Here is a 23,462-nt window from a genome sequence, read left to right as displayed (position 1 = left end):
GAATATTCAGCCAGCCTCCTTTGGGTTGCAGAGTCTGTTAATTTTGACTCTGTTCCCATGTGAGGACTCTTGTCAATACGCAAAGCTCATTTTTTCTAAGCTCAAAGCTTTTTCAGAATCAAGTCACCTAACACCATTCAGAAAGAACTTTAAGCAGCATCTATGTCCTTCCTGTGAAATATTTATGAGCAACTTGGATTCTGACTTTCCTGTCAAACCCACCAAAGCCTAGTCTACATTCTCTTTTAAGGACATGATGGATGTTGGAAGTGGAAATCCTGTTTATCCCCAGCCCACACCGATCTTTCTATTTTTTTCTATTTCTATAGATGATAGATAGAGAATAGAGATACAGTTAATTTCTCACCGAGCTTATTAAAAAATCTATGTTCTTACAAGATGTTACTTATATTATTTCATTTGATTTCCCCAATACTGTTAATAGTTGGCATCATAATTCCCATTTTACAGCATAGAGATTTCAATTCCATTAGGTTAAATCAATTTGTTCTAAATTACACAGAAATTCAGTTTTGTGTCTGGTATTAGAAGAATCTCTTTGTACTTCCCCACCACCCCTTACTGTAGTTGTAAAATTCACCTATTGGCAATCACATATGATAAATGATCATATGATTCCAGACAATAAATTACAAGTGTTAAACTTAAAAATAATGGCTTGTTAGTTCCCTATCCCCCCATCTTTAATGACAGAAATCACAGATCTTGTTCATGAGGATCACAGTTTTTGAAGTAAAATACTGGATTTTTATTTCTATTGCTATGACGGTATTATTATAGTAATACCAAAACAAGAAAAACACAATACACAAAAAGAAAACTACACACCAATTTCCATCATAAAATAAATGTAGAAATCCTTAGCAAAATATTAATAATAGAATTAGCAATATATAAAAATAATTATACACCATTACCAATTGATATTCATTCTCAGCATGTAAAGCCTGTTCAATATTCAAGAATTATCAATGTAATTTACCCAATCCTAAAGAAAAAAAAATTGCATGGTCATATAATTCAATGCAGAAAAAGGGTTTGACAAATTTCACAACCATTCATGTTGTAAAAACAACAAACGAACAAAAAGCTCTCAGAAAAATAGGAATAGAGAATAACTTCTTCCACTTGATAAACAGCACCTATGGAAATCAAAAACAAAAAGAAAACCAAAACCAAAAATCCCAAAGTTAACTTATACTTAATGATGAAAGACTGAATTATTTCCCTCCTCAAGATCAGGAACAAGGCAAGGATATTCACTCTCACCGCACTCATTTCACATAGTATGAGGTGTTCTAGCAAGTTCAGTAAGGCAAGAAAAACAATTAAAAGACAGATATGTAGGTAAGAAAGAAATAAAATTGTCTCTATTCGCAGATGATATGATTATATACAAACTGAAGTCTAGGAATACACATATACTCAAAAAATACCCTTTTAGAATTAATAAGTTAAGCAAGGATACAGGATATAAAACAAACATAAAATATTAATTGTAAACCTATTTGCTAGGAATTAACTATGGGCAGTGAGATTTTTATAATCACTCAAAAATGAAATATAGAAATATATCCAAATAATCAAATATTTACAAGACTTGTCATCAAAAACTATAAAATGCTCATGAAAAAAATCAAAGAGGTTCTAAATAAATGGAAGACATTCAGTGTTTATAGATTGGAAGCTTCAGCTTGGTAACTGTTAGTTTTGCAAGGGCCATCATAACAAAATATCAAAGGCTGGGTAGCATAAATAAAATAAATATATTTTCTCACAATCCTGGAGGCTTATTAAAGTCCATGATCAAGATGTCAGCAGGGTTTTATTTTGCCTAAGGCTTCTCTTCTTTTCTCCTAAATGGCCATCTCTTCTCTGTACCTTCAGAGTCTTCCTCTATGTGTGTCTGTCCTAATTGCAAATCAGGTTGGATTAGAGCCCATCTTAATTACCTCATTTTAATTTAAATACCTCTTTAAAGACCATATCCCAAATATAGTCACATTATCATATTGTTAAGTCTGGGGGGTTAAGACTTCTACACATAAATTTTGGGGAGAGTCAATTTAGCTCATAACAGTAAGGATTTCAATTATGCCAAAATTGATATATAACTTTAAAACTATTCTCATCAAAACATCAGCAAGAATTTTTGTATAGACCAGATTATTTAAAAATATATATGGAAAAGAACAAAGGAACTAGAAGAACAAAAAGAATTTGGAAAATGAAGAATATAGTAGAAGAAGCCAGTCTACCCAATTTTAAGCCTTATTTTTTATCTTTATCTTTTTTAAATTACTGCTTTATTTATTTATTTTGGAGTATCGTCACTTTACAATATTTTGTTAGTTTCTACTGTACAGCAAAGTGAATCAGCTATACGTATACATATATCCTCTCTTTTTTGGATTTCCTTCCCATTTAGGTCACCACAGAGCACTGAGTAGACTTCCCTGTGCTATACAGTAGGTTCTCATTAGTTATCCATTTTATATGTAGTATCAATAGTGTATATATGTCAATCCCAATCTCCCAATTCATCCTTATACTATATTTAGTAATCAAGACTGTGTGGTGTGAGTGGAGGAATAGACACATAGGCCAATAGAAGAGAACAGAAAATTCAGAAATAAACTCACAAATATGCCCAAATGAGTTTTGACAAAAGTGAAAGGAACAATTCAATGGAGAAAAGATAGCCTTTTAAACCAATGGTACTAGAGTAATCTGATAGGTTAAAAAAAACTGGGCCTTGACTTGTCACACATCTTACATAAAAATTAGTATTCTGGTTGTGATATTGTACTATAATCTAAGATGTCGCCATTGAGAGAAACTGGGAAATGAGTACATGAGACCCCTCTGCATTATTTCTTATTACTGCTAATGAATCTACAATTACTTCAAAATGAAACTTTTTTAAAAATTTAAATAAAACATTTAAATCCTAAATAAGATCAATAGTCTGAATGTTGATTCATAGTAAAGCCTTTGTCAGTTTGGTGCTTGTGCTATCAACAGCAAGGCAGACTGCTATGATCAGGTGAAAAAAAGAGATTACTGTGTGTAGCCTCTCATCCTATAATACCCCACTTGAGTTCAGACCTAAATAGAAGAGAGTCCTATTTACCAATCAGCTGGGGGAACACATACTGTCTATATATATGTAAATATTTCATTTTTAGGAGATTAAAGAAATTCCTAAGCTATAAAATCAAAACTATAGTGCTTAGGACTCAGAATGTTATTTGCTAACTTCAGAGTTTATGAAGATCTTTCATTATGAGCTTAAGGGAAGAAAAGAAACTAATATGTAAATTAAGCAAAAGAAAGTTATGATAAAAGAAAAACAAAGAGAAAACCCAACAGAGAAGGTAATAAAATTCCAGTGGAGATCATTACAGGTACTTTTTAGAAATAAAGGTAGTAGAACATAATGATAAGCATGATTTAGAACTGAAAAATGTTGAGAATAAAAGCAGTACATGCAATTTTTAAATGGCCAATATAACCTCCAAAAATGACAGAAACTGAGGATGGAAATTATTTTCCAAATATAATTTTAAATGATTTTTTACCAACTGAGGAAATCCTTTCAGCCTAACATTCTCCCTCAAGGGGCATTTGGATTTGAACTCCTAAAGATGGGAAGATAATTGGTATTTTATTGCTCAATTGCAACCATAATGATGAAAATATTGTTTATTTACTTTCAATTTTGAGTCAATCTTCAGGCCACGGAAAGAAGATGCTATGTTTAAGGATGGAATGAAAATCCAAGAGCTATGATAAAAATGTAACTTACACAAAGCAGATTGTGAAGAATATTGGGTAGAGAAACAAGGGCATTAAAATTGTCATATAAAGTATGAAAACTGAATTAAAGGACTATAGAAAAATGATTGAGTTTAATTACATTGTTTATACTAAAGATAATTGACAGAAAAACCAAAACAATAACATAATTGACTAAAACAGTTGGAGAAGAGGACCTGAGTGAGTTAAATATTTATATTTGATATTGGGGGAATAATAAATGTTATCTGATATTAATAAATTCAGAAAATATATATTGTTTGAGAAGGGAAATAACCAAAATATAAACAATTGTAAAGAACTTGTCTGGAGAGTAGACTTAGAAGTGAAGAAGTGATCTGACTCTGTTGATATTTAATATAAAACATTCTTTAACATGTGATTTTTTTTAATGAGCATATATTACTTGATAAAACCAAATACTTTAAAACTACAACCTACTTACTTATAAGTGATAGTGATTTACATGATACGAAGGTGCTTATTGTTGAATTGATATGAAAAAATTTAGAATAGAAGCAATTACCAAACTAGAATCATGCATGTAAACATTTTTTCTAGCATTTTTTATGTGTTAAAATGTGTTATTTTTCTTTGCTTTATACTGTTGAATTTGAAATATCACCCACCCAAGGCTCTTCGTTTCTCCCTAGTTACTTGGCTAGCGGCTGCTTCTATTTGCAAGGACATATCATGTGAATTACAAGGAAGTAAAATAATTGGCCTTCAACTAGACTAAATTTTCACCAAGTGGATTATTGTGCCCTGATAATGCCCACAGTCTAAATGACAACACTCAAAACTCAAATGTGTTCTTAATTATAATTTCCAAGTTAGGAAAATTGTGTTTTGTATAAAATATTATTTCATTAAATTAGCCACAATAAAAAATAAGAATCACCTTTCATTGGGAATATACAAGAGTAAGTTTCAAATAATTTTATCATGGAAAGTATTATAATAATCATTTCTAATATTTACAGTTAAGAATCTTAAAATCCTTCTGGCTTTACTTTCAAGAAAAGTCATCAGCAACATTTAAAAATGTATGCTTATGAAATAAATCATCCAATTACTCTATTTCTATGTTTAAATTCCCCAGTTCTTCTGGCAATAGAATATAAGTCACTGAAGCTTTGTTTCCAGTGGAAAGTGGCTGGTACCTCCAATCCTACCCCAGAAACCCACATTTATATAATCTGCAATAATTATCCAGGTATTTTTAGATCACTTCCATGGCTTTAATATTTACTTGTCATGTTACTTATTTTCACAGCTAGGCATCACATCACCCGTCTTTACAAATCAATTTATTACAAATTAAAGGATATAATCCTTCTTCTCTGACTAGTTTTCTACAATTTCTTTTTCCCAGCAACAAATATAATTAAAAATAATAATTGATCATTTGTTTTAACTTGTCAGTAGAACTTACCATTTCCTGGTAAGGACATCTTTGTTAAAATTGGATGATTTTTAAATGTGTCAAAATGATCAAGATAATAAAGGCCTTGAAATATTTGCCTTTTTGAATTTAGAAATGTAAGCTATGACAGAATACAATTTCTTTCTGTAAAACACATACAAAAATGAATAGCACGTTTCAAATAGTTAACTGTTATTTCACAAGGATCATAAAAATTAAATAATTAGATGAGGAACTCTGTTCCATTATTCAACAGGACAATTAGTTCTATCAACATTTACAAGTTTTAAATATAGATTTATAATGCAAATATATTTATAATGTATTTTTATTTTTTTAGTGTATTTTTAAAATCTTCAATTAAAATCAGTAATCAAAAGAATTTAACATTAATGATAATAAAGCATTTATTATAATGTTTCTTTTATTCTTCAGTTATACTATTTCAATACTTTAAATACATGTTCAATTTTATTACCATATTTATGAATTAAAAATCTTAGTTTTCCTTAATGTCCTCCACTAGCAAGAAAACAAAAATTGAATGATACATTTCCATTTACTTATAACTTGAATTCTTTATAAATAATTTTATTTATCAAATATAAATAACTATGATTATAAATATAAGGTTTCAAAAAATGAGAAAAGCGAAGATACAGTTCATGAATTTGTGCTAATGACAGTTAATTATGCTTAAAATTTACTGTCAATTTGAACAAAAAACTATCACAAAAACAAAGTAGGACATTATATAATGATAAAAGGTCAAATCACCAGGAAGATATAACAATTACAAATATATATTCATGCAACATCAGAGCACCTAAATATATAAAACAAACACTGGCAGAATTGACTAGAAAAATAGACAGAAGTGCAATAATAGTAGACGATTTCAACGTCTCACTTTTAAGAATGGAGAGACAGTTACCTTATAGGGAACAATTTTTATGAGTTTTTCTTCTCTCCTTCCCTTATTTATTTTTGCAAATATAAAAAAAAAGCACAAACTGTGAAATAATAAAGAAAAGAAACAGAGATGAAAGAGAGAGAAAGGGGTGGAAGGAAGGATGGAAAGAAGGAAGGAAGGAAGGGAGGGTATCTTACACAAAAGGTGACATACTATACACAGTTTTCTGCAACTTCCTTTTATCACTTAACAATTTATACTCCAAAATATACAATATATAATCCATTTAATCCATTTTGTAGAGATCTTCCCAACTGCTTTGCGCAAGTACATAGTAATCCACTGTGTAGATATATTGCAGTTTATATAACTGTTGGATTTTGGTGTTAGAATTTTGGATTTTGAGGGTGATTTCAATTTTGTTACTAGTACCAATAATGTTACATTGAAGAACATTTGATACATGTCATTTTTTGGATCTTTGGAACAGATTCCTGGAAGAGGGATTGATAGATCAAAGGCCAAATACAGCTATGATTTTGTTAGATATTGATAAAATCTTCTCCATGGATGTTGTCCCATTTTACATTTTGAAAAACAAGATATTAGACTGCTTTTTCCTCCTTAGCCTCACCAACAGAGTGTTATCAAACTTTTCATATATTTCAAATCTTACAGGTGACTAATGGTTTTGGTTTTAATTAGCATTTTTCTCATTATAAAGATTATAATAGGAAATATATTTTCTAACAAACATTGTTCCATTGAAAATATGAAACCTACATTTCGATCTGAGTAGCCCAGGGAAGTATCCTGGGTTAATGACATAAGTGGCTATTTAGTTGTAATTAATTAGGTTAATCTGAAACCATCCATTTTACTCAGGACTGCAGTTTAAAGAGATAGGAGAAAGAAAGGCAGAACAGAAGAAAGGGAAGGAAAGATGGAAGGAAGGAAGGAAGGAAGGAAGGAAGGAAGGAAGGAAGGAAGGAAGGAAGGAAGGAAGGGAGAGAGGGAGGAAAGGAGGGAGGGAGGGAGGGAGGGAGGGGTGAATTAAGCTAGGTCTGAATTAAGACAAAAAATATATGAATAAATGGGAAAGAACTGCTTAAATCAATGTAATTACCCTTGTTTGCTTGAAATCTGTGTTATAGTTTGAAGTCTGTGCCATACCTACCTTGTTAAAAAAACACTAAATTTACCTATCTTGCTCATATTCATGTTTCTCATAAACTCTGACCAGAAATTACAAATTTTAAAGTTTTACCGCATTTCAACAGTAAACTACGTGCATAACCTCAGAAATGGATTGATGTCTCTTGTTAATACATATTTTGTTCATCATATGCTGGGTAGGAGCTACATATTAGTATATATGCTCAAATTTTTATTGCATTTAACACACCAGAAGGGACATTATACAACTAATAAGAAGTGAAGTCCATATTAAGTTATTTGATCAAATATGTTTCATGAAAACTGCCTAAGAACATCAAAACAATTAGTCAAACCCAAAATTCAATCTGAGTTAGCATTCATATTCAAAGATTTGAATTCAGAAGTAAGTTCAGAGACCAAATATTATATTTTGATTTGTTCTGGAGTGGCCATCTGCCCATATGAAAAAGCTACTGCAACCGTCTGGCAGGCAGTTTAAAGAACCAAAATAACTACTCTGTGCAGGTCAGGTTCACAGGCATCTGGGTGTTGACTTGGAAAGCACAAAAAGTAATAATCACAGCACGTGGTACTTTACCGAGTAGCCAGCCAAAAGTGTCTGTCTAAATAGTCAAAAAATTTAGCTGTCATAAGAATCCTTTGAGGAAACTTTATAAATACCTATCAAATTTCAAGTATCAGTGGCCAACATTTTTAAAAACACCATAAAGATCTAATAAAATGTTATAGAAAAGTTATAATAATCCTGAGGTACCCATAATTTATATCCTGGCACATTTAAAAATGTTCCTTTTGTTTAAAAATGGGCTTCAAAGATATCAATAGTTTTATTTGTATATTTTATAAATATTTGTGTGCTAGTCAATAGTCTGATTTTTAATTGTTTAAAGCAAATCCAATGCCACAAAGAGCTACTTTAGTCATGACTTGCAGGAGTTCAAGGGAAATATCCTCTATCTTCACCCCTCTGCCCCTCCCCTACCTTCAAGTCTTCTCCTCACAGGTCTCTGCCTGGGAACTGTGGACTTTTGCTGCTCCTTTTCTTGGAAGAGTGGCTGCTGAAAGGAGTTAAATATGGCTCTTGGATAAGTAAGTCTGGGTTGGAGGGCCATGAAGAAGGGTCAGCAAGAGGACAATCTCCCTTGGCGTCCGGAACTTGTAGAATAGCCTGCAATAGAGTGGACCACCAGCTGAGCTCCTTGAAGTGAGAGCTACAGGCTGGCAGGGAGAAGGGTGACCCCAGTGTCAACCAAGAAAAGTTAGATATGCACACTGATGCACACTAAAGGTTGACGACAACTGAGAACATCTGTCTCAGACTCTCCTGGAGGCATTCACCAAAAATTGAGTTACAGGACCTTACACCTGACCAGCTGGAGAAGGGGGTCTAGTAATTGCCCTGGTTATCATGCTTGTCATGATTTTTCAGCACATAAATGTTTGAGAATCACTGCCATTTTGAATGTGTGTTTCACTTGTCTGTTTTTCCAGTGGACTTTACCTCCTTGCAAGGAAGGTTTGTGAAGATTTGTTGCTGTTGTTTGCATTATTAGTTTTATTATGCTAATTCTAGAATCTCTGGTGCATAGTGCAATCTCAGGCAGGAAGTAATGGCTCATTAAAACAGGTATCCCAAAAGTCTTAGTAGAACGTCAAGATTAATTCCTTCAGGAAGAGGTAAAATTGTCATTAGATGCAGATGATATGATTCTATATATAGAGAACCCTAAAGACTCTACATGAAAACTACTACAACTGATAAACGAATTCAGCAAGGTAGCAGAATACAAGATTAACATACAGAAATTGGTGGCATTTCTTTATGGCAACAATGAAATATCGGAAAGGGAACGTAAAAAAACAATGCCTTTTAAAATCACAACCCCCAAAATAAATACTTAGGAATAAACCTCACCAAGAAGGCAAAAGACTTATACGCTGAGAACTGTAAGACATTAATAAAGGAAAGTGAAGATGATTCAAAGAAATGGAAAGACATCTCATGTTCTTGGGTTGGAGGAACTAATATTGTTAAAATGCTCATACTACCCAAAGCAATCTACAGATTTAACGCGATCCCTATCAAATTACCCATGACATTTTTCACACAATTAGAACAAATAATCCTAAAATTCATACAGAACCATAAAAGACCCAGAATTGCCAAAGCAATCCTGAAGAAAAAGAACAACGTTGGAGGCATAGCCACCCCAGACTCAGACAGTACTCCAAAGTCACAGTAATCAAAACAGCGTGGTATTGGCACAAAAACAGACATATGGATCAATGGAACAGAATACAGAGCCCAGAAATAAACCCACACACCTCACTTAATCTTTGACAATTAATCTTTGACAAAGGAGGCAAGAATATATAATGGGAAAGAGACAGTCTCTTCCGCAAGTGGTGTTGGTAAAGTTGGACAGCCTTATATAAACCAGTGAAGTTAGAACACATCCTTTCACAAATGAACCTATCTACACACGAAAATAAACTCAAAATGTCTTAAAGACTTAAACATAAGACATGACACCATAAAACTTCTAGAAGAGAACACAGGCAAAATATTCTCTGACATAAATCATACCGATGTTTTCTTAGGTCAGTCTCCCAAGACAATAGAAATAAAAATGAAAATAAACAAAGGGGACAGAATCAAACTTACAAGCTTTTGCACAGCAAAGGAAACCATAAACAAAATGAAAAGACTACCTACAGAATGGGAGAAAATATTTGCAAATGATGCGACCAGCAAGGGCTTAATTTCCAAAATACACAAACAGCTCATACAACTTGATGACAACAGAAGCAAACAACCCAATCAAAAAAATAGGCAGAAGACTTAAAGAGACATTTCTCCAAAGAAGAAATACAGATGGCCAATAGGCACATGAAAAGATGCTCAACACTGCCAATTATTAAAGAAATGCAAATCAAAACTACCATGAGGTACCACCTCACACCAGTCAGAATGGCCATCATTAAAAAGTCTACAAATAACATATGCTGGAGAGGGTGTGGAGAAAAGGGAACCCTCCTACAACACTGTTGGTGGGAATGTAAGTTGGTGCAGCCACTGTGGAAAACAGTATGGAGGTTCCTCAGAAAACTAAAAATAGACCTACCACATGATCCAGCAATCCCACTCCTGGGCGTATATCCAGACCAAACTATAATTCAAAAAGACACATTCACCCTGATCTTCACAGCAGCAATATTCACAATAGCCAAGACATGGAAACAACCTAAATGTCCATCAACAGATGAATGGATAAAGACGATGTGGTACATATATACAATGAAATACTACTCAGCCATAAAAAAAAGAATGAAATAACGCCGTTTGCAGCAGCAACATGGATGCAACTAGAGATTATCATACTAAGCAAAGTAAGTCAGAAAGAGAAAGACAAATGCCATGATACCACTTATATGTGGAATCTAAAATATGACACAAATGAACCTATCTATGAAACAGAAACAGAATCAGAGACATAGAGAATAGACTGGTGGCTGCCAAGGGGGAAGCAGGTGGGAGAGGGATGAACTGGGAGTTTGGGATTAGCAGATGCAAACTGGTATATATAGATTGGCTAAACAACAAGGTCCTACTATATAGCACAGGGAACTATATTCAATATCCTGTGATAAACCATAATGGAAAAGAATATGAAAAAGAATGTATATACATATGTATAACAGAGTCACTTTGCTGGACAGCAGTAATTAACACAATGCTGTAAACCAAGTATACTTCAATAAAAAATAAGTTAATTAAATTTTTAAAAAGATTAATTCCTTCAGAAGAACAAGTACTACACATTCACAAAAAAAGCACCCTTTGAAAGTTTAAATTTTTGAATTTCTTTGCCACTTCCTTAGTTTTGATCATCTTGGACAATATACTTTTAATATTGACTTTTAAAAATAATTGTGTTTCAGTGTTTGCTATCCTTAGAGAGACAGAAACAGATAAGTACAACTAAATACTTATTTTTCAAAAGTCTCAAAAGTATAAGGGAAATGAAAGTAATTATATCTTCAAATGATTTTGGGGTATGTTTCTAATTCCATACTTCTGATGCGATTAAAGATTAAAACTGTATTAAGACATTTGAGACATGCCGCATTGGTATTAAATGAATTTAATTTTGCGTAAAGTGGTAGAAATATTTTCTTCAGCAAACATACCTGCAGATATAAAATCACAACCATAAATCTACAAAAAAGCAAGCTATTGAATGAAATCTGATTGGTTATTTCCCTGCAGTATGGATCTGCTAATCATTTAATTTACTACTTGCTAACAGAAGCCAAAATTTAAATATACATATATATATGTGTGTGTATATATATATATCTTCAATTTTAAATCATTCATATATATGAACAAGTATACATACACATATATAACAATTGTTCATATATATATATATATATATATATATATATAAACAATTTAAAGTAAAGAAAGTACATCTGGTGGCCTATTTTTTCCCCCCGATTTCTAAAGAACACCATATTCTATTCTAGGCAGTGGAATGTCAATCCACCTTAAGGGCTGTTCAATGAGCATATCTGAGAAAGCACTGGTTTAGCCAATGATGTACTTATTGAGGGAGGCCCTAGTGCCACTGTCAAGAGCTTATCCACAGGAGAGATAAGAAGGTACTTGTTTGGTTTGTGAAAAGAAGTAGTGAGGAATGGCAGGTAGCTGCAGGCTGATGACACGTGATGTCCATATATATGTAGAACCAACACGCCCATAACTGCACCCATTTTCCATACCCAAATCCAAAGCCTTTATATCATTAATCCCAGGCAAAAATGGTAAGATTCATGTGTGTTACTATCCCACGGCTTCAAGATGCCTATAAACTCATATGAGTATGTCTTAGTTATATCAGTGGAGGACAAACCAGGCTTCTATCACCAAGCCCCATTCCATAACAGGCAAACCAGTCCAAGACTTCTCTGAGTGCTGCAGGAGAGTCTATGGAAGGGGCGCTCACTCCACTGTGATGCCTAAAATGCCTTTGCACAGAGCAAACATTCAATACATGCTGAGTGAATGAATGAGTGAACTGGTGTCATAAAACAGGCTTATTTCAGGGAAATTCCATTCAACAGGCTGGCATTCCTTCCTACCCATCTTAACTGTTAAGCTTGCCATCAGACAAAAATTTAATTATAAAACGTTAGAGCTGAGGAAATTTTAGAAACTATCTACTCTCCAGAGGTATACAACTTTAATTTAGTGGTAAAAATCACTAGGAGTGATTTAGGAGTCTATCAGACCTGAGTCCAAATTCCACATCTACCATATTTTGGTGAGCAAATAACTACTTCTGAGGCTCTGTTCCATGTATGCATTATGGGATATCATAATAATACATACATTAATTGTATGACTAGCAGGGGATGAAATGACACAATCCATTTGCCATGGTCGGCTAAGTAATTTGCACCAAGTAAGCACTCAAGACATTAGCCAATATTAATAGCGGAGAGATGAAAACAAAACTCTGGGACTGATGCCTACCCTAGGGGCCCCAGTGGTCATAATGACTTTCTTCCATTCAGCCTGCTCTCTTCTCACTAAGACTAAGGAAGAGAAGATGAACAAATTAGGAATAACAATTGGAAAATGGTTTTATACTCCCTGAATGAATGGAATTATAATAAAATGATTCATGAGTTCTGCAGAAATATGATGAGGCTTTAGATCTTTATGTTAGTTCTCTACAAAACCAATTTATGGCCCTAAGATGTACCTTCCCACCCAGCCCCATCCTTACCAGGATCAAATATCATTGTAAATGGAAAAGTCAACAACACATAATCAACAAGCTAAGTTACAAGCCAGTGAAGTCTCGGAGGTTTGATAGAGAAAATTCAGATTTATCATTATATGTAAAAATAAGATGATATGAAGAACTCAATCTAAAAAGTATTACCTGGAGATCTAAAATCTCTACAATAGTGCTATAAAAAGTAAAGAGCTAGAAATCTATTTAGATGGTTTTCCTTATAAGAAAGCACTTTCTGTATAACTTTTAATGTACTATTGATGAGAACAATTCAACAAAATTCAAATAAATACCTGCAGATGTCCTACAAGAAGAAGAGAACAGAGTTAGATGTGACAGGGGATAACTGGACTTCAGGATGAGTAAGACCCTATACTTGACCTCAATAAATTAACATGAAATACAGTGGATGAGTCACGTACAGAATGTCAGAATTCTAAAAGGCCAAGCTAAGTACCAAAAGGAACATGTGGGGACTCTTAAGAAGGAAATAAAATATTGGTTAGTTGATTACGAAAAGGCAGAAGGGAGTAGGTTCCCTTTGGCTGCTCTTTGAAGAGATCACTTCCTTTCCCCCCTAGTCCTGAGGCTAGGGTGGCATGGGCAATAGAGGAATGTGGGGACTGAGAATCATTTCTACTCTCACCAGAGTGGCTGGAAGCAGATTTTCTTACCAGGATGTAGTAGTATGCTAATATTTAAGGGTTCTTGAGGTCAGAGAGAAGGGTTTGAATACTCCGGCTCCATCTCTTGCTGTGGGTCAAGTTTCTTACCTTTCCAACACCTCAGCGTCTTTACCTGAAAACTGGGGATGATGATAATGTCTCCCACCTGAGTGGAGTGTGAGAACTACATAATATAGTGCATACGCAGGGCTAAATTTGGTGCCTGGCAAACAGAAAGTGCTCAGTACGGCAGGCGAGTGTAGTGACAATAAAGGCAAAGATGACGGGGGTAGTGCCGGTGTTGCTTCTGCCCCCAGAACAGGCTCTGACTGGGAGAGAGTTAAAGCACCTTTGGGTTCATGGGGGTTTATATATAAGCAACGGTTGATCAATGTGAGCTGGTTGTCCAAATGATTATGTGCAATCTAAGAAAAAAATGGGCCTCGGATCTGCTCAGCTACTTAATAATATTAGCAGCGGTAGTAGTCAAAGAAGCTAAATTTTATTAAGTGTTTATATGCCAAACAACGTGCTGAACGTTTTAAAAGGATTTACTCACTTATTACAACGAGGCTATACACTAGGTTCTGATAATGTTATTCGTCTCTTTCAGATGTTGACTGAGCCTCAGACGGGTTACAAAAGCACCTAAGATCCCGTTGTCAGTACATGACGGAAATGAGTTCAAATCCAGCCTGTCTGACTTGTTCTTAATCACTAAGGTATGAAATTAAGCATGTTGCCCTTTGCCTGATTCTCCTTCTGAGGCCTGAATATTTCACTTAGCTCTCTGAGTGCAGAAGAGAGAAAATTCTCTCTCCTTGACCCAACTTGGCATCAATATCCAACTCCCCTTCTCAAAATGGGTTGCTTCAACGAGCAGCAATGAATGCCGGGGTCGTGGACCAGTCACCTTGATGACTAAGAGTCAGACACTAGGGAAAGAAAATGCTCTGTGACAAACCTACCCTTGTACAGAAACAAGACAGAAATGGGGGAACAGGGCAGAAGATAATGGAATAAGGCATAGGAAAAATAGCACCTGGCATCGTGATAGTAATAATAATAATAGTAGTAGTAGTAATAGTAATAATAATAGACTTTACTATGCTCTAGGCATTGTATTAAGTGCTTGGTGTAAGTGACTTCATTTTAACATTGAAAACAAGTCTATGGGGATGAAATATTATTAACATCATTTTATAGGCAGGAGTATTGAGGTTCAGGTAATCAGGTAAATTGCCCAAGCTCATATGGTTAGCAAGTGGAAAGCAGAGATTGGAACCAGCACCTACACTCCTAACCATTATGCTATAACCATTATGCTGAAGACATAAGAATTCCAATGGTCTTTCCCCATAACCCACTCCTGCACTCCAGACTTAAATACTCCAAGATCAAGAGAGAGCAAGCTTGGAGTTGCCACTCTTCAGTGAGTGTCAATCATTTCAAAACAGTGTATTTGCTAACAAGATGCAGTTCTTGTGATAATCTTCTCAACCAGGTATCAAGAAACAGGAAGCAAAGATTCAAGTAACAGTATGTTCCTACTTACGAGGAAGGTGGGACAGCATAGTTGACACTGGGATTAACTGTTCTGGAAAACGTGGTCCCAGTAGGCATACACGCTGGTACATTTTCCCCACCTACCAAATACAAAAGAATTATTTCATTTCCATGTTGCTCTTCAAAGTTCCACCTCATTCGTGCCTGTCATTCATCCTCTGGCCTCTTCCTGTCTCCATTTCTGTACAGAAAGGTGCTGAGTCTCTGCTCTCGGATATAAAAAGGGTGTGTTAGGAGAGGGAGCCATGGTACCTCAATGTCTTTTTTTTTTTTCACCTTAATTCTATTATGCCAACTCCACTGAACTTAATTAGAGTGAATACAGAATTACACAATTACCCTCTGTTCTATTCTTCAGATGTTATATTTTGATAAAATTTACGACATGCTGCTCTCCCCCTGAACACCAGATGAACACTAGAAATGGATGTGTGTTGACATAAAATCTGTTATAATTACAATTCAAGTATAGCTTACATAATGATAGTGTTAACATAAAATTATAGATGTGTAGAGACAACGTGGTCATGCATTTTTTAGTATAAGCACATGCTTAGACCAATATCTGTTAGCGGAATGAAGATGGAAGAGAATTTTGGTTAAGCCACAAAGGCTGTTTAAGGACTTGCAGATAGCTAAGGGGAACTCAAAGACCAGTAAGATAGTATTTCCCCTGCATTCAATTGCAAATTCAATTGCAAAGTGAAGGGAAGATGTGTAATTTCCCCTAAGGAAATTACAAGTATTTCCCCTGCCATGTTTTCAATTGCAAAGTGAAGGGAAGATGTGTAATTTCCCCTATGGAAATTACAAGACAAGTACATTTTTTCCCTTGAATACCTGGGTAAATGCTTAAATTCTAATGTATATCAGTGATGCAAATTTTCAACTGAGTTTGATAAATCATAAAATAATAATTATACATATATGTATACAAAACTGCATGGAACTAGAAAGTTCAGAATTACTTCTAATTAAAGAGGTACCCTATGGCAACTAACTTAAACCTTACAAAATATGGTTCCAAGTACCCTATCAGAGTGAAAAGTAGGAGACGGAAAGGTTTCTTGTAAATGTTTGTAGTCATGGTGTCTTAACTAAAACTACTGTGTCACAAATACTATTAAAATAATTGTGACATTTTATTCACTTTTACTGCAAACAACAAACTATAGGTATTTTTTCATTTCAGGTAATTATTTTAGCTAACAGTTATTCAATGTTTTGAGAAGACAGAGTGCTAATTGCATGACTTCATTTTATCTTTAAAATAGCGCTTCCATGTCATTATTCTTAATATCTCCATTGTATTAAAGTGTATCTCTAGTTCAGACCTTTCTTCAGAACTGCAGACTTGTGTATCCAACTGTGTACTCAGCATCTCTACTTGGACGTCACGAAAACATCTCAAATCTTATACCTCCAAAACTGGTCTTTAATCCCCCAAACATGCTCTACCCCAAACTTTTTCCATCTTGGGTGACAGTAACCACACCTTTCCAGTTTCCCAGGCCCTAAATCTCGAATTCACCCTTGACTCCCTCTTCCTTTCCATTCTTGCATTCAATCTACCACGAAATGCTGTCACAACCTTCCCAATGTGCCACTTCTGAGAATTACCAGCCGCTAGCAGCTTGGTGCAGGCCACCAGCATAGACCTCGAGGATCCTGTAGTTGCCTCCCGAGATTCTCCCTGACTCCACTCTCTCCCCACATCCTCAAGGCCACAGATAGAGTTATGCTTTTCAAACAAGAGACAGTTCATACCACACCTCGGCTAAAATCCTGCCCCTGGCTGCCTACATTTAGAGTAAAAGACACAATGCATGTGATGGCCTCCCAGGACTTACCCAATCCAACCCATCACATATCCGACCTCCAGCCCTCCTGCTGTCTCTTCCTCCCCACTGACTAAGTCAGCCAGGGTGGCCTCCTTGATATTCCTCCAAGCTGCCCGGCATATTTCTGCCTTAGAGTTTGGGGACTGGTTATTCTTGCTCCCAGGGAGTGGTCTCCCCATCATACATTCTGACAACTCCCTCACTTCAAGTCTTTGCTCAAATGTCAACTTATAAAATCCACCCTGACTACCCTATTTAAAATCGGAACCTACCTGTACACTCCTCCAGCACTCCCAACCCAAGCCTCTTCAGTGAGCTTCACATCCTTTTCCTTATCCCCCAGCGCCCGTCAACTTGTGACAAAGCACAGAATTTATTTATAACATCCGTTTCCACACGAGAGTGTAAGGAGGGAGAAAGCATGCAAGAAGGAGCACGCAGGCAAAGGCTCTTGTCTGATTTATTCATTGATACGTCCAAGCATAGAGAACAGGAAGATGCTTGATAAATAGTCCTGAAAAAGATACAGATGAGGAAACTAGTAGTGAAGCTCAGAAAGTTTAAGTAACTTCCTCAAGGTTCTAGAGCTAGAAGAGGGTCACAGTAGAATTCACACCTGGGGATGTCTAACTTCAAATCTCTTAGCCTCTCTGCTATCTTTTTTTTTTTCTTCTTTGCGGTACGCGGGCCTCTCACTGTTGCAGCCTCTCCCGTTGCGGAGCACAGGCTCCGGACGCGCAGGCTCAGCAGCCATGGCTCACAGGCCCAGCCGCTCCGCAGCATGTGGGATCTTCCCGGATCGGGTCACAAACTCTCAACCACTGCGCCACCAGGGAAGCCCCTCTCTGCTATCTTAAGTCCATGCAATTCAGGATTTGTTTTAATCAGTGCCATGGAAATTCTCACTCCACTGAATAGGATCACTAAAGTGTTCTCTGTCTAGATTTATATATATATTTTCCATTTAAACAAAGGAAACAGAAGAGGGGAATTCATCATGGGTTATTGCGGTAGTTTTACAGCAATTTTAGCAATAATGACATTTAAGTAATAGTGATATTTAACGATAGCATAATAATAATAAAATAATAGCTCTTAAATGTATTGAAGACGAATCGCATGCTAAACTCGGTGCTAAAATATATCCATGTATATTTTGTGCAAAATCCTTATGAATATTCTATCAGATGAGCTTTATGTGTAACTCCACCAGGCATACTTCTCTTATTCCGCTTTCAAAGATAAGGAAATTGATGAGAAGTGTGGTAACCGTTTGATCAAGATGAGACTGGTAATAAGTTGTGAGTATGAATTTAAATTCAGGTCTAACTCCAGAATTTGATTCTCAATCCATACATGAAAATTCTGATAATTCCTTTGATAAGGGTATGTTCTCTCCTGGAAAACATCCCCCATTATGTCTGCCTGTGCTCATACCTTCAGAACACAGTCAACTTTGAAACATGATAAAAATGTTTAAATAGTGTGCTTTAATAAATGGAAATATCTTCATCTAAACAATAACACAAAAAGGCAGGCTGAGCCCTTTGAAGTGGCTTCGTTGCTATCTTCCATCCAGAACAAGAGAAGGAATCAACAGCTGCAGAGTAAAGAAAGCATGAAACCCAGAGATGGAGGATTCTGTAAATGACCAATTACAAGACTATTAAGCCACACTTCCACAGCAAGAGGCAAAATATTCCATTAAACTGAAAAGTTTTCTACCGCTAACTCCAAGGCCCACACAAACATTAATGTTGCATTTATTAGGATGTATTTCCCGTGCTCTATCAACTTGACTTTCAGCAACTGTATTAATACAGTCCTTTCGCTTTGCACATATATCTGAATGATGGATTCCATTACTGGAGTTTTGTAGAAAGAGTGGAGTGAATGAAGTAAAGTTTGGGAAGAGCCATCATAATCCATAATGATGGGCACTGAATCAGGACAAGAAGAAACCTCTCTTCTCATTTATTTGAATGAAAATTCTACTATATATTTATTGCCTCTGTACAGGGCCATCTGTTGAATAGTGGAAAACAAGCATCTTTCATTTGGAGGTAGGATTTGTGTGCTCAAGTTTCTATGGGCCTGCAGAATTAATCTTGTTTTAGAAATGAAATAAAATGTAATTTCTTACTGTAAGTAGATGTGGTTAAGCAACTGGCAACTTTGATGTCTTTAAATCACTGCAGTTTCAGGGTAGGCAAATCTATAATTATTTCAAGCACTTCTTTATTGGTGCAACAATTGAGCAGTGTACATAGTGGTCAACAACCTGGGCATTGTCAGACGACTCTAAGTTTGAATCTAGACTTTGCCACTCACCAGCTATGTGACTTTCAGCTATGAGAATCACTTTCTTCAGCTTTGCAGTGTGGATTATTATATGCCCTTTGCAGAACTACTGTAAGAACTAAATGCATATGGGCACAGTGGCTCATAGTAAGGGCTCAAATTAGTACTGTGGTCACTACTAGTAGTATTGAAAAGAAATTAGAACTTCTATTCTCATAAAGTGGGATATGTGTCCCTTTATCATTGTAATTTCGTATCATTTTACTTTTGACCTTATAATTTAATAGCTTGATCCAAGAAACATTTAGCAGTAAATATAATTGAAAGAAGATTACCTGTCAAACATGAAATACTGTAGCATCAAGTGTGCTGGCACAATACTCTTCTCAGATAATTAACCTGTAAAAATATGTTATTGTCTTCTTTTTAATTAAGCACATTGAACATATATATTTACTGTGCCAGTTGGCGAAAGGTCCATTAATTAATCAGTCTAACTATGTGTTGCATAAACGTCTTCTAAACATAATCGTATATGTATTTTATTTGTTGGGAAAATGTGTTTGAGATTGTTCTTTTCTGCCTATTTAAAGTAAAAGAGGGTGAGAAGTAGAGTTAGGCTTAATGTACTTTGTACTCCATTATGCCATGAAAATGCTTCTGTGTCCTGGAGACAACAACAAAAGATTTGCTTTAATGACAAGAATCAAGTATGTTCTAAAGCTTCCAGGTAGGAGGCATATAGGTTGCAGTTTATATCACAAGTCTTTGCTCTCTCTCTCAACTGCGTCTAGATGGGAAAGATGTGGTCACAAATGCTTCAAGGTGATATAGTAAATGTTGGAAAAGAGGGGGGTAGGAGGCAGAGTTTTGAGTATCTCAAACCTGAGCTAGAAGGATTTTATTTAAAGAAAATAGCGGATATTATTTTTCACTTAAGGAATGCCACTCAGCAAACCTGACATTAATGTAGGAAATTAGCTCTTTTAGCTATGATGCTTTCAAATGCACATTACTGAAAACAAATTCAAAATAGTCAAAGGAAATTTAAAAACAAAAACCAAACAACAACAACCACCTCAACAAACAAGTACTAGAAATTCAGGGATGCAGCCATATTCAGATACAGTTGGATCTGCAAGTTCCAGAGTATCAGCAGGGTTCCAGCTCTCTCTCCATCGCTCAGCCCTGCTTACCTCTGCAAGACTTTATTTTACAGAAAGTCTCTTCTTGTGCTGGATGGTCACTGGGAGTCCCAGAGTCATATCTCCCCAGCTTAGAAATTCCAGAGAGAAAAGACAATTCTTCCATTTTTCTCTGAGAGAAAAGTCCTGGGGAGGAGTCTGATAGACTCAGCCGAGGTCAGATGCCTACCCATGAGCCAATCACCTGCTTTACTGGAGTTCATCCCCGGGGCCCGTGAGGAGGCAGGATGGCATTATCTGGCAGTTCTCCAAGAAAAGCCTGCTGTTTTTGTAAGATGAAAGGGGAGAGGACATGGATAATGAAACCTGTATCTGCTTCTGTAAAATCCACAGAATCTTACTCCCTGCCCTGTGTCGATGACCATGCAGTAAGCTGACCCAGGAGGTCATTTTGCCCACAACAGTCTTTATATATATGACTAAGGAACACACTGGTAAAAGAATATGGAAGAAAGTCTGAGTATGACAAGTCAGCTAGACTGGTATTAACTAAAAAAGCTGTGTGAAAATATCCTGAAAAAGTTGCCCCCAACTCACTCAAAGTCCAAAGTTGGAGCTGGAAATACAATGTCATGGAGTTTGGATAAGAACAGGTTTTCTCCAAGCTGAACTATGACACAGAGATTAGAGACTTCTAGAAACTATACTTTTTCAAAGAAAAAACATCACACGAGAAAAATGAGGCCTAGAAAAATTAAATGACTTAAGCTAATTAATGGCAGGACTGAGACTAGAGTATACTTTGTGTAATTGGCTATGGTCTTTTTGTTTGTTTGTTATCACTTCAGAACGAGACAAACTTAAAGAAAGGAAACACAACCAAAACTCAGTGGTTGGAAAAGAGACGGATGTGAACGCCATCTTGTTTCTTACGTATAAGGTTACCCCTCACAGTGTTTTGGAGGAGAAAACGCTGGCTCTTCCCAACGTTGGTTAACATACACAAAGATTCCAAAGACAAAACAAGTGCTTTGCAAACAAAGTAACTAGAACCAGCTCAGGCTTCCCCGCGCCAGGTCCTCCGTTCCACGGTCAGAACCACCAACTGTATCCCCCCGGGTAACAAGGTGATTCAGAAAAGCTGGCGCCTTCAGAGAAGGGAGAAAACTTAGCCGGGAAGAGAGTCAGGAGGAAACTTGCTCAGCTTCTTGCTGGGGTCTGAAACGATCCCAATAGAGTCCTTAAACCCCTCAGGTTTCCCCAATCAAGCACCCTCGCCTCCAACCTGGGCCACCCCAGATCTGACTATCAGACGACAGAAGTCTGCGGACGCACGGAGAGCTGACCACCCCACGAGAGGGACCTACGCGCGGCCGCGCCCACTCACCTGCCGCTCCGCGGGAGACGGGAGACCTGCCCGGGGTCCAAGTCCTGGGCGTGGCAGACTCGCCCCTCTCCGGGCCCGACTCCAGCTCACCTCGGCGCCGCCCGCCTGGGCGCCGCCATCTTGACCACAAAGGGGGCCTCGCGCCGGAGGCCCCTGAGCGGGCGCCCTGAGCGGAGCCGGAGCGCCGGGGAGGCCCAGGTCGGCGCCCTACGTCCCCCGCGCGCTCGCGCCCCGTCCACGAGCGACGAGAGTCCCGCACGCAGCGCCCGACCCAGGCTTCCGCGGAACCGGCGCCCCGCGCAGCCCGCACCGCGGCTAAGGCGGCGCCGAGGGCGGCCCGGGCGGAAGAGCGGGCGCGGGGCACGCGCTCGGTAACCTGGCAACGCGGCGCAACCCGGCGTCTTCGGCGAACCCCAGCCCTCCACCGCGAGGAAGCACGGACCCCCGCACCCGCCGCCCAGCCCGCGCCGCCCCTCGGTCGCTCCGCCCGCCGCTGCCCGCTGGCTATGGTCTTTTAAATCCATGATACAACGTCTATATGTAACAAATCTGTTAAACCCTAAATGTTTATGATATTCAAGTAATCCATTATCTGAATTATTCTTGAAGATAAAACATCCAAAGACTTCTTAATTGTATGGGTATACATACATAAAATACACGTGGAGGTAACTTCAAATACAGTATGTGCCTGTCTCTATTCCTTCCCTCTCCGCTCTTCTAAAAAATGCCCCTTTAAAAATTGCTCACTCACCATCTATTAGGTAAATTTGCTGAAACACAGTAAATGTGGAGACAGAAATTGTTATAGAGACTATTCCAAATGGCACTGACACCTGTATTTATGAAATTTTTAAAAGGGTAAGTTAGAGTTGTTTTTTTAAAAAAAAAAATCCCACTATAGTAACACCACATCATCCTAGGTGCCCAGTTCTATCCAACTACATAAGATGGAGAAAGAGAGAGAGATAGAAACAGAGAGAGGGAGAGAGAGGAGAAAGAGAAAGAAGAAAGGAAGAAAACCAACTACTTATGTATAAAATGTTGCTCCCAAAGTTTGAGATTATACTCAAGCATCAATGAACAGAAAGAAAACACTTACAAATTTACAAATGTATTTCATTTATGGTATGAGGGACACAGGTTTAGATTTGCAACACGCTCCCACAAGGGTCAAATTGACCACTTTTTTCTATCTAGTTGCTCTTGAGAGAACAAAACAATTGAAACAGATGCCATTCAATTCCAAGTCTATAGCTTAGACCATGTCACTGCACACGAAATATTGTTCATTCAGAGTCAGCACATAGCAAGAGTAATTTATACTCTCAGAGTATTTGCTCTCAAGTCAATAGCAGAGAAGCCTTGACTAAAAACGTTCCCATTACT

General features: G+C 36.8%; 1 protein-coding gene across 1 annotated transcript in view; it reads right to left on the bottom strand.

The window, feature by feature from the left end:
- The window catches only part of LOC149743814 (uncharacterized), a 105,945-nt gene that overhangs the window by 81,926 nt on the left and 557 nt on the right, over nucleotides 1-23,462 (bottom strand). Inside the window, exons 2-3 of the mRNA XM_089906131.1 lie at nucleotides 22,074-22,584; nucleotides 15,389-15,479 (exon numbers count right to left, since the gene is read on the bottom strand). Coding sequence (XP_089762257.1) covers nucleotides 15,389-15,479; nucleotides 22,074-22,584 — 602 coding nt within the window. The remainder of the gene's footprint in view (nucleotides 1-15,388; nucleotides 15,480-22,073; nucleotides 22,585-23,462) is intronic.

Source organism: Delphinapterus leucas, unplaced genomic scaffold (genome assembly GCF_059928025.1).
Source record: "Delphinapterus leucas isolate spDelLeu-1000000601 "Yukka" unplaced genomic scaffold, BTC_Dleu_Yukka2 spDelLeu_asBTCV2_sq69, whole genome shotgun sequence".
NCBI classification, from domain to species: Eukaryota; Metazoa; Chordata; class Mammalia; order Artiodactyla; family Monodontidae; genus Delphinapterus; species Delphinapterus leucas.
The sequence above is the reverse complement of the archived record's forward strand: the minus strand, read 5'-3'. Positions and strand labels throughout refer to the sequence as shown.